Source organism: Sitodiplosis mosellana, unplaced genomic scaffold, assembly GCF_009176505.1.
Source record: "Sitodiplosis mosellana isolate CC-2019 unplaced genomic scaffold, AAFC_SMos_1.0 Smas_scaffold_6181, whole genome shotgun sequence".
NCBI classification, from domain to species: domain Eukaryota; kingdom Metazoa; phylum Arthropoda; class Insecta; order Diptera; family Cecidomyiidae; genus Sitodiplosis; species Sitodiplosis mosellana.
Window position 1 is genome coordinate 5,029,437 of NW_022601422.1, and position 18,656 is coordinate 5,048,092.

General features: G+C 37.3%; 1 protein-coding gene across 3 annotated transcripts in view; it reads left to right on the forward strand.

Annotated features, from left to right (window-relative positions):
* LOC129576383 (uncharacterized) overlaps window positions 1-18,656 on the forward strand; it is a 53,920-nt gene that overhangs the window by 17,569 nt on the left and 17,695 nt on the right. For all 3 annotated transcript variants that reach the window (XM_055461381.1, XM_055461382.1, XM_055461383.1), the window contains exons 3-9: window positions 13,910-14,078; window positions 14,204-14,364; window positions 14,539-14,638; window positions 14,712-14,779; window positions 16,119-16,286; window positions 16,482-16,558; window positions 18,352-18,459. In XM_055461381.1, coding sequence (XP_055317356.1) covers window positions 13,910-14,078; window positions 14,204-14,364; window positions 14,539-14,638; window positions 14,712-14,779; window positions 16,119-16,286; window positions 16,482-16,558; window positions 18,352-18,459 — 851 coding nt within the window. The remainder of the gene's footprint in view (window positions 1-13,909; window positions 14,079-14,203; window positions 14,365-14,538; window positions 14,639-14,711; window positions 14,780-16,118; window positions 16,287-16,481; window positions 16,559-18,351; window positions 18,460-18,656) is intronic.

Genomic DNA, 18,656 nt, shown 5'->3' on the forward strand with positions numbered 1-18,656 from the left:
CACGCTCTTTCCGTCACCGCATGTGAAAAGTTGTAATTAAAAACTAAAACCGACAAAAGAGCACTGGCGTACGCGAATAAATCACGCAAGTGGTGCTTGCACCCCCAGACTTGGGAAGTGAAGCGTGCGGGGCGGCTGACGTTTGACAGTTATGATATAAGTTCTAAGGTCACACCGAAAATTAGTACCCAGCAGAGAGCGACAAATAAGAGATTTGGAGAGTGTGCACATGGAAAAAACTATTGCAACCATTTAACACATCTGCAAATACTTGACGGTTTTTTTTCGTGCCGACCGCATGGCCATTCTTTTGCTCACTCTTATTTCATTTTTTTTCTCTCGTTTCTCAGTTTCTGTTTCCTGTTTCTATGACAGATTTTTTTTTTATAGTTTTGTATCGTGACCGTGCACGGATCAAATGAAGAATGAAGTTTGCGTGAATAATCTAAATAAAAGCTACCAATTTTATGCCCATAATACCGTGTGTGTGTGTGTGTGTGTGTGTGTGTGTGTGTATAGATATATATAAATTCGCGTTAAATATAACAACCGAGGAACATATTCACATAAAGACGTAAACTAATGAACACTTTCGGTCTGCACCATTTTCGAGCGCAACGGAATAACCAAACGACGAAAAATTATAACGGGAAAAATAGCCCTGAAAAAAATATATATCCACAAGCTGAACCTGATGGAACAGAGAGAGAAAAAACCGGAACAACAACAAAACATAGAAAATTATGGTGCGAAAAAAGCAGCAAAATTCCAACAGTGATTCTACTTCAAGTTGAAAATTTCGATTTGATTTATTTATGTACGCATTGTGGTCATTGTTCTTGGGTTTACGCTTCTGCTCATGTTCTTACTTGATTTTCATAAGTTTTGCGACGATAAGTTATTGCTGTTGCTGCTACTGGTGGTGGTGGTGTATGTGTATCTAAATTACATCACTCCTGGGATTTCGAAAAGCGTATCATCTGTTATGGATTGTGTGGCTGAAAGCCGATCAACCAAATGTACAGAGACACACACACTGCACACACTGCACTGTATGAGCAGCTCTCTTGAGTACTGACGAAAAATTATTATCCTTCAAAACTGGCATGATAATACGGCTATTGTTTGGTCTTGGACTCGTTCATGCGGTGTGCCATGCAAGTGCAAAGAACATATTGGGATAGAGAATGGAAAGCCGAAAGAAAAATAAGAAAAATAGGAAAAAGAAAAAGCGGCCAGAGCCAGTAACAACGTTGACAGTAAACAAGTGGTTGGATAATTGAGTTAGGCTCTGAAACGATTCGTTTCTATATCCGTTTGAGAAGGCAATCGGATCAATCTAAGGAACAGCTAAATCCCATGTGTGTGTGTGTGTGTGTGTGTGCAGTAGTAATCTTTAATCCAAAATGTGAATATTAAATTGAAAGGTTCGAGTTAGTCGTTAAAAAGTATGCATTCATGGTAGCCAACCAATGCTTGCCAGCCAATGCAAGCCAACCAATGCTCGCCGAGCAATGATTTCCAGCATTTACTCTTGATGCCCAGTACAATTGTGATGTGTGGTCTCCTCCAGCCCCATTTCATTGTGATTTCAGTGGTGAATGAATGAATGAGTATATCTGTTGATCGATTGGAAGCTGAAAAATTACATCTCGAAACGGAACAAATATGACTTTTACATTCGATTCGAATTTTAGCTCTGTGATTATTGGATACGAGCGATCTTTTATTTTTGCTGACATATTCAACTCAACTGTCTGTGTTAATTACCGTTTTGAATACAAAATAAAGGCTTGAAAATGCCGTTTTCTCAATCAACTCGAAATGCTATTCCTATTTGTCTGCCTCTAACTGTATAGCCACAGTTGCACTCTTCACATGTATCTCTCTGTACCTAACTATACAAATTCTTCGTGTTGCAAATCATTGTGGGGAATGTCAATTTATTTCACCATTTATGCATGCCAATCGTTCATTCGATACACTTTGCAAATGCAAATAAATTGACAATTTAAATTGAGCGTCTAAGCATCGTGTGCACCATTGTTTTGAGGCACAAAATCGAACTCAATTTTAATGCGAGTGAAATGTGAGTAAGGACAAGACATACTAATCACATTCACACGAAATGTATTTATAGATTGTTGGAGATGTATCTCTCTCTCTCTCTCTCTCTCTCTCTTTATGCGACACGTTATAATGGATTGTGCAAGAGTCTGACACAGTCTGTCGTGAAATTGGGTACTTGCCCGAGTCACATACACACTTACATACACATACACGTGCGTTCAACGTATATCCATAAATAAAATCCATACACACAGTGCACAAATTCAACGTGCAAGACATACAAACGGCCTCGTAATCCATATTAATACGGATAAACGGGTGGAGAGATATGAAAATAAAGGAAGTGAATTCATTTTCGATTAACCCGAATTTATTTCGGACCATGAAAATTGTATAATCGAGCGAAAATTGAATTCGACCGATTTTGAATTGAGTGTGACAGCTCGAAAGAGCATCGGCCAGAACAACAACATTCGCATATATTCACGAAAATGTTCACTCGTTTACACACAATGGCCTGAACGACCGACCGACCGAACCGACCAACACATTCAATGTGTATTTGGAATGTGCATGTGTGGGAACGGAACATACAGTAATCACAATAACTAAAATATATTTATAGCTCATATTGGCTCAGTCTCTCGCTGTTTCTCTCGCTCTCTCTCTCTCCGTAAAGTGCCTTTTTCAACGACGACATTCGTCCAAAGCAATCTTAAAGCATAAATGCACTCAGTCGTACAACACAGAACGGCGTATGCGACAAACACAACAAGAGCAAAAGCATTGGCCCAATTCAAAGTTTTCAATACAATTGATCCCTGCAACTAAGTTTTCGCTTGTGTGATTCCACAATTCATGCATTTTCTCATTCACCCTTCTCTCTCTCTCTCTCTCTCTCTCTCTCTCTCTCTCTCTAACTCCCGGCTTCGGGCCTCGCTTGTCGTCTGGTTCCCAAAAATTTTCGGTGACTCAGCCACGGCACAATGATGCAAACTCAACGCAATTTCAAAGCTCTTTTTCAAGTGTACATGTGTACAAATTGCTTTAAATGGGAGCGTTGAGTGTATGCGCTTGATGCGGGAACAAGGAACAAGAACATAATGAAAAATATTTGATTACACTGAACTGGACAGAAGAAAATGATACTCGATGCAATGTTCACCTCCTATTTCAAAATAATGGGCAACAATGGAATGGAAGAAAACATAACATAACCGAAACTGAGCAGAGGGAGAGCGAGACCAAAAAAAATTGATCCACAAGCAATGTGCATTGATGCGTTTGATATGTTGGTTCACAAGTCTTCCATCGACGAGACAGACAGAGAAAGAGTGTGTGTTTGGCATAGTGAGGAGAAGGGCTTTCTAAGTCAACAATACCATAAATTATGGACAGGGCTGGTGTCCGCATGGGCTATAACAAATTCCTTTAATCAACGTAACAATCACTGTGGGAAATTCAATCTCTCATTAGAGTCGGAATGCCGAATCTTGGCATTGCACTCGAATGCATTTCAAAATGAAGAAATTCTGCTGCAATTTAACGCTGAATTCAATAATGTTCTTGTTTATTTAATTTTGGCCATTTATATCGTCTTATTAATTTCACATTTCATCGCATAATAAATTGTCAGGTATTTCATAGCTCATTGGACGTTAGCTCAAAAAATGGGTCACAACTTTTAAATAGATCATGTGACGATTAAAAATTTATTTGCGACCCTGATATTGGAATGAAAAGATATTTTATACATATATGCATATATATGCGGACACATAACATCCATTTATTTGATGTTTTCTCAGCTTAAAAACAATGAACAACTCTCTTATTCGCTCATCCTTGTTCCATCTCTCTCACGCTTTCCCTTACTCACTCACTGGCATCTCATTCTATCCGTAAACATTTTAAAAGCAAACATAACTCACTGGTTTATGTCAAAAATTTATGTGATAAACACTGTTAGATTATGACATTGAGCAATAAATAATAACGTTCGCTTTCTATGTGTGTCTCTCTTCGCTCTTTCTCCGCTCTCTTTCTCTCTATGTATGTTTCGTTTACTGTCCGTTAAATTATTTAGCTCGAGTTCTGTTGTATGCAATGGACTGGCTAGCAGTTCAGCTACTACTTTAGCTATTTTATTCATAGTTAATCATAAAATATTTTGAGTTGTTGTTCCGTTTTTCTTCCTTTCATATCAAAATTCAATGTCTCGTGTTATGAGAGAGTGCGAGAAATGAATAATTTACATCATATCTATTTTTTCCACTGTTCGGCGACGATTCCGATGAAAAAGAGACTCTTGTGCTCATCCGCTTCACTAACGAAATTGTAATGCTCAATTGGGTTGAATTGACATTGTGAACAAGTGCCAGTGCTCGTATATTCAGAAAAAATCGAAATCGCATAAAACATTATATTATTATTTTTTGGTCGGTGGGTTGATGGAAATCAGACGCACACTATTTGTTTTTCTGCTCTCTGTGTCTTCATACTTTGTTCTCTCTTCGAAAAATTTGTACAAAAGCGATTGACATTGGCTTGATTCCAAAAATAATTCAAATTTCTTCGGAAGGAGACAAAGCATAAAATTTAGTTTTCTCTATCCCTCTGTAACTCTCCCTCTCTCTCTTTCTCTCTCTCTCTCTCGTTTCATATTTAACGCTCCATTCAATGCGCAAACTATAAAATAGTAGGATGCATGCTTTTATTCAACTGCACATTGTTTATTTTTTTTTATTTGTGTTCAATCTTTATTTTAATGTTTTTTTCTTTGTTTTGATCTCGAATTTGGTCGAAACCAACAAGTTTGTAGACAAAATGCATAAGAGAGAGAGAGAGAGAGAGAGAGAGAGAGAGGAAAAAATTCCGCATATAAAAATTGGTGTCGTGAAAATGCTCGTCGGTGTTGGAAGAAAGTGTGACACCTTTCCATTTTGCTGGCTCAATGAACGAGTCTGGCTGGCTTGTTTCACACTAATTAACGCCGTCAGGCGCAATATGCCACCATTCTCATCGTCATCATCATCAAATAATTCGAGTTTATTTTGCGTGTTGTTTGAAAATTAATTCATTGCACGCTTTTACGCGTTCCGCGATCAAAACGACATTAATGATCAGAGATGCGCGCGCTCGAAATTTCCAGCAGGGGGTAAAATTGAATTCAGAGCGATTGACAGGGGGCATGGGGTCGTTTATTCAGAGTTTGGGGGGGGGGGCAAAGCAATTCTCGAACATACAAGGGGGAGGGAGAAACTAGTAAAATACAATTTTCAGTCCTAGGTAATAAAATTGTTTCAATATTTCATTGATATATGTATTATGTGTTATTTAACGTACAAAATAGTTCGAAAACATCTTGGAAAATGGAATATTTTATGAGATATTTCTAAGTAATAAAATCGTTTCAATATTGCATTGATATACGTATTATGTGTTGTTAAACGATAATAAATAATTCGAAAACTATTTAAAAAAAGGAACTTTTCATAAGATTTTTTTTTTCATTCGAATGTCGTCGTCATCGGCGAAATTGGTAAGAATGAAATCTTCTTGAAAATTTGTTCAAATTTCAAAGATTGGGCCCAAAAAGCCATATCGCTTGTTTGACTGCTCTTTATTTCGCAATAATTGTTCTGTTTACTCTTAAAAACTGTTTGTATTTATCAACTGTTTGGATCGTCCATAGCTTCTGATGAGGGTCCGCAGGGTCCGCATTACCCCCTTGAGTGCGCTAAATAAATTACCCCCCTCTGATTTCAGAAAAATTCTGTTTACTCCACTAAAAATTTGTCTCTTATTAAATTAAAGATGTATCACTGTTTTACATTGAATCTTTATTCAAAAACCATTTGTATTTTAAAAACGCAGTCATTGAAATTGTAATTAAGTTTTAGTTTGGTAGAGCCTCGACCTTCAAAATCCCAATCATTTTGAGCATCTCAACCGATGACCTTCTTATTGACCATCTTTTTTTGCGTCAGATTGCTGTGGATAAAATCGATATAATTGAAAATGTGCACTTTTTTTTACTGATAATTACAATTAATTACTCATAAAAGTCACTTCACCTTTTTTCGAATAACACCAATTTCTATTTTGATCGTTTTTTCGCTTGATTTCGAGTAACTAAACATGAGTATTTTGAAATCACATATAATGATATAATATTTCACATGTGTATACTTAAGAAAATTGATTTTGAAATGAATTTGTTCCTCAATTTTCCTTACAAAAATTAGATTTTACCCCCTCAATTTTATGGAAAACATTTGAAATTACCCCCCTACATTTTGATTGAAACTCGGCGCGCGGTCGTCAGAAGCTATGGGATCGTCATTGTTTTTTTTTCTCTTTTATCTTTCTCTCTTCACGGATCCGATGTGTAAAAATCGGTGTTTGGTCTTCATTATACTCAGAACAGGAGAGTGAATACACAAAAAAAAATCAAAAAAAATTTGGGGGGGGGGGGGGGGAAATTTCGGGTAAGTAAACAAAAAAGTGATCACGTAGAAACCAGCCAAAAATGGCCATTTTCGCTTTGTGGGGAGGCTTAAACACGAACCCCCCCCCCCCTCGCGCATGTATGTTAATGATTAAGATATAACATTCAATTATTGAATATTTGAGCGAATTTGATGGGAGAGTGAGAGAGAAAGAGGTGCATCAGCAGCATCACACAATGCATACATAAGCTAGCTTGTTTATTCAATATATTTTCACAATTGAATTCAATTAGTGTATTGCATTTGGGGGGGGGGGGGGGTGGAAATAATGATAATTCGATGGCTCGCCGGCCGCTTATCCACTAACCAAATTTTTTTCAATGGAAAAATCACTGATCTCTGCATACAATTATGGAATGTTTTATTCTGTTCGGTGAATATAATGAGCGCTTTGGAGCAATTTCAGTCGCACATGATGTATAAATATGGTCAAATGCTCGGATTTTCATGTTTGAACGTAGTTGCGTATGCGTGACATGTGTCAATATCAAATTAAAACTATGTCGATCGATTGGAAAATTATTATTCTTACTGGTGGCACTGCTGCTATTGCTACTACAATAAAAATAACCGAAAAGTGCTGATAGTTTTTGTAATAGTCGATCCATGAAACACGCACTGCATAAACAATACGAACAATGGGATACTCAAGTATCGGAGTGAGAGAGCGAGAGAGCAAAAGAGATGGAGACACATACATACGATTTAATGACAATATTATTACGCGCCACGTATGCCCAACTGCAAATCGATTGAACGACATCGGTATTTCGGTCGGACACGCGAATGGTATAAATGTGAAATTGATATTCATGCCACAGATTCACACTTTCGGGGGATGCCGCTCACTTTCTATCGCAAAAATGTCCGATGCATGCAATGGCCAACGTATTCGAATCATTCGCTTGAACTGAACAGGGATATATGGCATTTTTCAATAGTGATAAATCGTACATTCACAGAAATCCAGCTGGGAGTCATGCATTTTAATTGCAACATTTATACATTCGACGAACAAAAAAAAAAGTGCTAACATCCATCGATTCGCGTATAAATCAAATGCATTAAATGGAATGGCAGGGACACAAAAAAAATACCGGCCAATCTCGAATCAATGGCCCTTACTTTTTGGATATGGAAAAATATTGATGATTATTATTATAACTTTTAAAAATCAAATTAATCTCATGCTGGTGGCCGCGGATATGTTTCTCTTTGTGGCGATAGATACTGTTATTTTGCTCCCTTATTTGAAAAAAAAAACTTGACATTTTTTTTCTACTCAATGTTATTTTTTTTTTCCTCGAACCGACGCGACAATGATACCGAATCATGAAAACATATAATTTTTATTGAAAAATAACGATGGCCGGAGACGATATTTATCGTGGTTGCAAAAATAAATAGATACACAGTACAAGAGAGAAGGAGAGAGAGAGAGAGAATGAGAATTAATAACCACTTTTCATTGTTAAACTCCTTTCAATTCGTTATTTACGATTTGCATTTATGGTGGAATGTTCTCTCTCTCTCTCCTTTCTTCTTTTTCTTCATTTTTCCATTACATTTCATCACCAGTCCAACATTCGTATAATTACTTTTCATCCGCGCTGACTGACCCGTGCATAACGCATATCGCTTTTATCAAGTTCGAAAAATCTTTGCGATCTAAACGCAGAAGTACAGTGTTGTGCATCTCATCGCAATTCAAACGGGCTCGGTTTTTTTTTTCTTAATTCAAGTATTTCTCTCATTTCCTTTCGCTGAATATTTTCCCATTTTGTAAAGTCAAGCGTCAAACGCAAAGCTGTTTTTCCACACGAAATTCTTATTCTTTCGCCGTGTGGCATAATTATATGCACATTGCTAAAATATGCGAATATTTTTCGTTCTATTGCCAAAAGCAATTCTATGGCTCGGTCTCGATGTGTGTGTGTGTGTGTGTGTGTGTATGTATGTATTTGGTAGAAATTCCGTGTCCGCTGCGGCAAGTGGGCGAACAGAAATTTATTGTATTTAAATGTACTACACAATTATTGTTCCGAATCTTGCTCTAGTTTTTTTGCGTCTTTATTTTGCTGTTCTTGCGCAAAAAAAAAAAACAAACGAAAAAAAGAAAGAAGAATAAGAAGCGGAAGAATAACAACAATTGAAATAGCAAAGGCACCTTAGACGACCATAAGATAAATAGAGAATTTTGGATTGTTTGTGTTTGAGGTGAATCGCAAATCGCCAAACACCTGGAACAGCATATATTTGTGTTAAATTTACGATGACACCCGAGTGACCGCCTAAACGTCATTTTGTATTTTTCTCTTTTGCTCCGGCGGTGTCCAAACTAAATGTTCATTTGGAATATTTTTCAATGTTCTTATTTACCTACCTCTATGTCTCTGTGTTTGCTCTCTCTCTCTTTCTCGTTCACTCTATAAACCTGTTTGGCCGAAAAGTTGCTTTGCTCTCTCTTCACAAGGTTCTTTGGATGAGCTTGTTTCAGGTCTATTTGAACCCGAAAAAGCAACAACTCTCTGTTTGTTTCTTTTTCAACTTTTTCCAAGTAATTATTCTTGCTATCTTAGTCTTCAGCCATAGTCAAAACCACTTTAAATGTGTGTTCATTCTATCGATCTGTGTTTCGTTCACTCTCTCGCGCTCATCGGTCCCTCACTTGTCGGCATGGTCATACCGGCACACATACGATGGGTAGTTACTGTCCGTTTACGGTTGAGAGCTCATTTTTGCATTTAAAATGCATAAACACAAACACATCAGATAAAGTAATCCAGTGAGTTCCCAAAGGAAACCAATTTATATAAACCCAAGAGAGCATTACATTCGGTTTGTTTTCGATTTTTATATTCCTTCTATTTTATTTTTCGTCTTTCGTTCTTGTTCCCTTTTTCTCTCGCTCGATCGTTTGTTGATGGATGGAATGCATACAAGTGAAACACACACCGTGCGCGCAAACCATTTCGACCGAATGAAAGATTATCTGTGAACCGGCGCAACAATATTTATGAGTTATGCTCTTTGACGGAATCATAGGCAAAAATGAAAAGGAAAGAAAAAACTATTAAATAACATTCATATGAGGACGAATGTTTGCTTTTTTTTTCATTCCTTCGCTTGCTTTTTTCGACTGAACCGAAATTCACGTTTTCTTTTTTTTTTTAATTCACCCTGTTTTCAAAGAAAAAAACTACAACAAGAAAATGGACTGAATAAAGAGAATCAGCCCACAAAAAGTCGTAACATGAATTCAAATGATTCATTTTTTTCATAAGTGTCTATAAATTTGGATGGTGTATTTCTCGCCAGGTTTAGTTTTTATTTTCGCAGTTGTTGTGTACGTGGTAATGTTGTTCATGCATTGGCAGCAGCACCTTAGCAAGTGTATGAAATATTGTGCGTTTACATGAACAAATCGGAGTTAAGGGTCATTTCTTCAAAGCACCAACAATAACAACAGCACACAGCGAACTGAATTGCATGCATAGAAACCATAGGAGAGTCAGGCGAACATTTGCGATAACAATAGACGAAGGCATCGACTTAAAAACTACCATAAACATAAATATATATATCGCGTGCACAATTTTGTGAATAAAATGTAAGAGACAAACAGAGGCCAGAGCAAAAGCAAAAGCAACAACAACAATAGCAGCAGCAGCAGCAGAAAACAATATCAGCATAGTAGTGCAATAGTTATTTTAGCCAAAAAGCAAACGGCTAATGGCGAAATGTAAGCATTGAACAATCGATGCGCGTGCAGTGCATACAACAGTCTCGGAGATTATAGCCAAGCACATTTTTCCCATGTGCTCATGATCCGTGAATATTCACTCCGTGTATATTTAATGCATTTCAAGAGAAGAGAGAAAAAAACGCCGCCACCGTCATCGCAACCGAGAGAAAGAGAAGAATGGAAATGCAACAACTCTTCGTTCGCTGACTGGCTCAAGAATTCTGGTCAATTTGTTGTGTTTTCGAAACAATGTGCTGTTTTTTTTCTCTGCTGTTGTCGTTGTTTTTGTTGTTTTTTGTCTCATTGCATCGCGTTCGAATGTCTGCACCGATGCAGCTCGCTTATAAGTATTCATATTTGGTGACTAATGTCTATTAGTTTGCGTAGCGTCTAACTACAAAGTATAATATTAAATGCAATATAGAAAATAGCGTGGTAATGCACAGGAAAAATGGGAGAGATTTACAAATGCATAGAAATGAAACGACCATTTTCTCTTGTTATCGTTTCACATGCCCGCGCTCGACGGCTGCTTTTCATTTTTTTTTCTTCTCTGTTTGAATAGCAGTTTTCTTTCTCTGGTCACTCACTCTCTCTCTCTCTCTCTCTCTCTCACACACACACACACACACACACACTGTCTCCACCAGAGAGCCGGACTCGACGACGATTATATAATCAGTGAGAGAATACGCGACACGCTGTCATCACTCATCAAAACATCCATCTCAGTCGCTTTCGGATATAAATTACAATGTTCAATGATACATCTGCGTGATTCGGTTCGACTAATTTCAAATATTTTTTGTTGCTTTTTTTTATTTCTAGAAAGAACTGAGAATGAATCGAAGGTGATCCCGCTTATTAGCACGCTTCGTGGAATATTTTAATGTTTGCGTGTGTTCGCTTGTTGGTTTCATCTTCTTTATGTGTCAATTCATAAGAGATTTCGCCATTGAGAGAAAAAAAAATCACTCGTTTTCTTTCGACTTTGTCCACTTGTTGAGAGAGAAATCACATTTGTTGCTTATGACATTCCATTGGACACGCAATACTTTGAAATCGCTGATGCCTAAAGTGCATTCGATACTCGGGTGACATAATTGAAATCATGTACTCGTCTGTTTGCATCGGCACTCGAAAACAGAAAGTAAAAATAAACTCGAGTGCATCAGGAGATGTAGTAGCAGCAGTAGTAGCACTTGAGTGCATTTATGGCATTTCAAATGAATCGGTCTTCTGTATTTTTTTTTTCTGCTTGTGAAATTCGATCACACAATGTTTGGCTTGTATGTGTGAGTGTGTCGTCAATGTGATTCGGGCTCGAATATCCAACATTTCGATTGAAACACACGGGTTGAGAGTGTGGCGGCAAGAGTAAGAATTTATTAGAGAACGTATTGAGTTGAAACATTGGTTAAGATTGACACATTTTGATTGAATAATATCGAATTAAATAAAGAACCGAATCAAGTGTTTTTGCTCTTAAAAGCTCTAGTAAAAGTTAAACACATACCGTTTGGCACCAATTCATCCAATTGACCCTAACTCTGTGCGAGAGCGAATAGTTCAAGGAGAACACACACACACACAAACAGTGCTACAAATTAGCATATGGCAAGCGAAATAATGCAAATATGTGTGTGCTTCATTGCAACAGCAAATAATCGGATCGCATTTGAAACGGTACTTGCTTCGATGGTTAACCTATTTAAGTCATAGGGTTTTCAGTGCATCTGATAGTGAACGACCCACGAAAATGATGAAGATACACATGCTATCAATTTGCATTATTTCATGTAATTTTAACTAGCCCCCCGAAAATGAAACGAAATGAAAAAAGAATCTGTATTCAAGCACTTCCCCGTAGAGTAATGCGAATGTACCTGTACAATTATACAGGTGTGACTCATTTGCTTAGGTGCGTGTTAGGAGCACAACGTTAATTATGTGTGAGAGATTTTATTTTCGAGACCTCATTATGAACCATCAGAAGCATGCTTGCGCGCGTAACCGCCCGCGCCGCCCGTTCGCTTGCTCTCACACAAAATTATCATACAATGTGGATATAAAATGTGGCTTACTTTATGCCAATATCTTAAGTTGCTCGAACGAAGAGTAAACTGAAAGAGAAAAATCGTCGTGAGTGTATGGCGATGTGTTCATTGTTTGCAAACTATCTGTCAAATGGCACACATTTCGATTTTTGCTGTGAATTTGCTGAGAAAGAAAATCATCGATTTGCCAGCCCTTTTTTTGTTGAATCGGAATTTATTTTATGTGAATTGAAATTGCAATCTCTTCTTCTTTTTCTATTTTTCACTGTGCAAATACAGAAAATTTATTGTATAAACTTTCGTCTTTGTTGTTTAATTATTCGATCTCAGCACTCCCATTACAGCCAAGTCGCAAGTCGTTTTCGATACTGGATTCGTTTATTTTTACTTTGTCGATTCTCTTTTTTTTTTCAATTGGCACACATTTAATGCACTCACTTACAAGCGTTTGTCTTAATTCCAAGATAAAAACACATAAGTAAGCAGATTTTTATTTCTTGCTCTCTTGTCTTTCCATTCGATTGTGAATGGAGTGAAATCGTGGAATGAGGAAGAAGAGTTCAGCGAATCTCATTCAATACAAAAACACAATCGGTTCGGTATTTTTCAATTTCCGCTTTCCATGGAAATATATGACTGTCGAGATAATAACGCTGATGATGATGGGAACAAAGAGAGCGAATAGAGAGAGAGAAAAAAACGAAGAAGAAGTGAACAATAACTGCGGCACGGTGTGCAAAAGAAAGCGATAAACTAAAAATATGGAAAATATGTTAGACGTAAATCAAGAAATGAAGTCGAAAATAAAATGAAAGAACGAAGAGCGATAAAAGACAATTATGGCTTATAAGCGTACTTTAACCCTTAAATCATGGCACTGAACACGAGCGACAGAGAGAGAGAGAGAGAGAGAGAGAGCGCATAGAAATTTTCAGGAAAAAAAACGAAAGAAACTGATGAACTAGTATTCGTTCTCATGCAATACATTTTGAGTTGGCGAACTGAACTTTATTTTCTTGGTGAGCGCTAAGCGATGGAACGTGTCCTAAGAGCTAATGTCGTTTATTTCACTGTTGAACGATTTCAACGGGACTCGATAACTTAATTTCCTGCACATCGCGGGAATGATTTTCTGTTGAGTGGCTTTATTAGCCCGATTTTTTTAGCCAAAAGTGGAATATATTTTTAAAACGTGATAGCAAAAAGCAACTCAATTTAATTATATGCGAGGCCACTTATTTTTAGCTTGAATGTGAGCAATAAATTCGCGAAAACCCATCCATTTTAATGGAAAAAGATATCGAAATAAAACTAAAAGCATTCGAATAAAAAATATATATATATATCAAATTTTGATTTAAATGGATTGCGTTTGCGATAATAATGAAACAAGGCAACAACGAACAAAAAAAAAAAAAAAACAAATACATTCCAATTTTTCGGTCATTTCGTAATAATTCGACGAATTCGATTTGCAAACAATCATTTTATTTAAATTTTCCGTGTGATTTTCTCTTTATTTTCAGATAAAACAATATCGAAGTCACGGGGCCACACAGTTACATTGGAGTGTCCGATAGATGTTCAATCATGTGGGAGTTTGCATTCATTGAAATGGTTTCGAGGCAATGATCGAGTTGCGCTTGTTCCCGGTGATGGTAGTTCGCCAAATGTCGAAGGCTCATATAGTGGCCGGTGAGTATATATTATACAATATACAGAACCGAATGTGTTATTCAAACACTTAAATACTGTTTTCCATTATATATACATACATGCGTATGTATAATTTGTTTCCCGCAAATTCTGCCAAATTTTAGCATCACAATTGAACACACTCCAAATGGTCCGCACACAAAGCTATTTATCAAGTCGGTGCAAGTGCACGACGAAGAGACGTACACATGCGTTGTTACTTATTTAGATCCATCGGATTCATGCGAAAGCAAAGGTTCATACAAAATTAAGCTGAACGTATTGGGTTAGTAATGGGTTCTTCTATTTTAATGTTTTATTTTTGCTTCTGGCCAGCCACCCAAATCGGCCCAAATATTTATATGCAGGTTACAAGCACTTCATTGTTTTGTTACTCTCTCTCTCTCTCTCTCTCTCTCTCTCTCTCTCTCTCTCTTTCGTAAAACAAAAAACTATATAGTCGCTCCATCAATCATGCAAATGCGGGATGAGACTGGACAAATACTGCGAAACGATACAGTGATTGGGCCGTTGAGTGAGGGCCAACGGTTTGTTGCTTGGTAAGTCAAAATAGAATTTATTTTTTTCTGTTGATTCTAATCTGATTTTAATCTGATTTTTAAAAAAAATTAGGTGCGAGGCGAGAGGTTCGAGGCCCAAGCCAGATGTAGGGTGGTTTCTTGATAATAAACGCTTACCGGGTGAGTTTCCCCTTAATTCGAACTGCAACAACATAAAAATGTATTCGCAATGTGTACCATTTCCAATGTGGAGTTTTTCATTAGATTAAATCCAATATACTTTCTATTTTACGGGAGAAAAAGTACTACAATTCTCGAGACAATGTAACACAGCAATTTGTTCAATACAATTGAATGAAGTCGACGAGTGGGATAGCTCAATTCAATTTGTAGGTAGTTTAGCTGCGATTGTTTGACGCCCCTGTTAGCCGTAGGGTCAATCAACTTACGTCATCTCCACGTTTTTCGCATTCTCCATCTCACACTCCAACACGTTCCGTTCCATTCCAATGTCCAGTTCGATTAGTTGGATGAGCATTGACAGAGTGATTTGGAGGAATTTCAGTATTGGTAAAATGCAAGTAAAATGAATGATGTGGCGATTAGCCGATATCAGATCGTATTCAATTTTACGTAACAATGGTCGATTTTCTATACATGTTCTCATCCCCCAATCGACATTCGACTCTATCGTCGAATAAGCGCGCACAGATTTCAAACCGCTCCACTGCCAGTGCACACACACACACACACCTAAAACTTAAACGCAATTTTCAGCCAGTTGATGTCCACATAAGCTTTAATCCATTATCAGCACCAATTGTGTATATGTGTGTGTGTGTGCGAGTTTGATTGAATATGGTGGAGGGGGTTGAGTAGAAAGTGAAGCGGCAACGGCGGCGACAAATCGCATATTGTCGGAAAATCAACACCATATGCACAATAGTTCACGCGAAGCACATTTCCATTCAAAGTTTTAGTGTTATCACTTGACGTTTGAATGGTACGTTTATTTTTATAGCTGCTGTTCAATTGAATTACATTCATTACCTACTTGAAGTGCGATACTTCAAAGTGCTGGCACAAAAATGTCGCATTATTGGACAGCTGGCTCCCCTCTCTCTCTCCCTCCCTCTCTCTCTCTCTCTCTCTCTCTCTGCCCTGTCCACACAAACAAAAGTATAGGCCGATTGTTCATTTTGTCCAGAGTACGATAAAAACAAAATAAAGCGAGGAAGAGAATTAATTGCGATCGACATATATGGAAATTTCATGATGATGACATTCGCCTGTTCAGATCGAGTTTTTGATGTGTCAGATATTGTAATTGCATCGACCTCAATCACGCCATGCGGAATTTAATTAAAAATACACTCAAACATACAAAATTAAACTAATAATACGAGCGAAATTATTCCGCCACTTTCAATTTTTTGACTGTTGGCATTCGTTTGTTTTTTTTCTTCTCTGTTCGTTTGTTTTACTCGAGTAAGTTGATCAACTGCGTCTCACATTTCAGAATCGATACCGACAAGCGAAGGTCCAGATGCAAATGGTTTGTTCACCGAAAAAGCGATGCTATCGGTGGTATTAACGCGAAAGGAAATGGCAGCCACATTTGAGTGTCGCATCGATACTGAAGCACTCGAAACGACCGTACGACATCAATTAAAAGTTGATTTGCAAGGTAAACCAATGCGAGATCGTATTTCTAATTATTTACGTCGACGATGGAAAATGTTCCGTTAGTTGACGGTGTTTTTGTGTGTGTGTGTGTGTGTGTGTGTGTTCATTTGTTTTATTTGTATAAATCTTGCCGTTTACCATATTGAGAGCTATATGTACACGGGAAACTTATGACTCCATTCGATTTTCATTTCAGTGCGACCGAGAAAAGTGGAAGTGAGCGGCGTACGACAACACACAGTTCAAGGAAGCACCGTATCTTTGCTGTGTCGGGTAATGTGCTTTTGAATTAAATATTTTCAATTTTCATCTTGTCTCTATTTGCGTACGTTCGTACCGTATCGTACGAACGAATGCAGGATCCATATCTCGGGCGGCCAACTTTAACCGAAAATCTAACAGCTCGAACACGAAAACTAAAACTTAGTTTTTGTACTTTAAGAACTTGACGAAATAATTGCGTTCCGTACGTGCGAAACACCGATGCATACAAACCATCTATCTCTTTTTTACTCCGTTTGGATGCATCTTGCTATCTGTGTCTCATTGTCTATGCGTTCCTATTAAAGCATCCTCCAAAGTTCAAATTGATGGCTCTAGCACATTTTCATACCGGCGCATTTTTCGTCACAAATACCACAGACACTTTATGCATTTTTAAAGTGGTATCCATTTTGGGTTTTGCGTTCGCATAAAATTGAAATGGGCACATCGAATGCTACAATGACAACAAATATGCTGCTACTGTGTTTCTGTTTTGTTTGTCGATGACAAAATATCCAACTTTTTCATTCAAAACTTGATATCGAATGTTTTATATTTATAGCATCTATGCTTCCTGATAATGATACCACCATTATCGCAAGCCACATCATACCATCGGTAATGAACAAGCATTGCTATTTAATTGATAAATTCCATCGATTTTTCGAATGCATCTCGTTTGTTTATTTTTTTTTTTTTTGAGTACACAAGTTTTTTGCAACCTTTGTTGCAACCATCAACAACACATTGAAATTGACAGAGAAAAAAAATCCGTATCAACAACCTCCGAGCGATAACAAATTCGCAATTTTCCGAGAAGTCAATTTCAATTTTGCCAGCACTAAATACTATTGATCCAACTCAAAAGTAGGTTTACCATTCGCTACGCTGACGAAGGAAATAAAATCGAAAAATCTAAACTGAATTTGTGTACACCACTTAAATCACTATCAACAGATTTAACGAACGAGAGCAAAGCAGAAAAAAAAAAAATTTTCGTCGCAAGTTGTTTCCATTAAAAGACTCTTTTTTCGCCTCTCTCTCACTCTTTCAATGCTGACGAAATTTGAGTACACCGTACACATTCATACACAGGGAGTGAAAAAAAGTTGAAAAAGTTTTCTTTTAGTGAGCTTTTTGAGGAATATGCTATAGACAGAGATGGCTGATAAACACCACTAAATTGAATGTTGACCATAGGCACTTGGAACCAGTCTCTTGTTCAATGTTCAACGAATAGATTTTGTGAGCGCGCGCAGCGCACACACTGCATGTGAGCGCCGACGACAACGATAAACAATAAAGTTGCATTTATTTAATTTTTGGTTGTGCATAAAAGTTTAGTGCTGCGGTTCGGTTTGCGCACAGACGGGCTTTCGTCGCCAAATATATTTTTCGAGGATAAAAAGGAACGAAGAGATGAACGGAATGTCTGAGTGCCAGACAAAAAAATTGCGAGACGGCCGTAACCGAGAGCTCTCTATCTCTCAGAGTCAGAGAGAGAGGAAGAGAATGAGAAGAAAGGGCAAAAAAAATGTTTAGTTGAACAACAAATTTCAATTTTGACATGCTTCGTAGTGTATAATTTATATGTGCAATTTGCCTACTAAATCATACTAAAAGCAAAGCATTCAATCGTTGAACCAGCGAGTTTTTTTGCTCCCCTTTTGTCATTTTTTTATCGTCTAATGCATTTTCATCATGCAGAGATTTTGGTTCAGCCGTTAATGGTTAAATGTAATTTTTTTTCGGTGTAAAAAAAAGAATGCGATGCTCATTTTAACTGAATTCATGTTCAACAGGTGTTTGGTGCCCGACCGGCCGCTAATATAACTTGGTACAACAACACAACACCGCTACAACTGGATGGTTCGCAGCACAACGACCGCATCACCATCAATGAAAAATCCGTGCGTATCATTTAAACTATAAATTAACTGATTAAATAAACTCAATCACCTCATCTTTGCTGCCAAATGATACAGTTTTTTTTTTCGTTATCGATAATTACTAATTTATTAATTACACGTGATTTTTGCAATTACATCAAATGAATTACTGCAGATTGCACCATTTTTTGTTTGTTGATTCGAAATATATATAATTT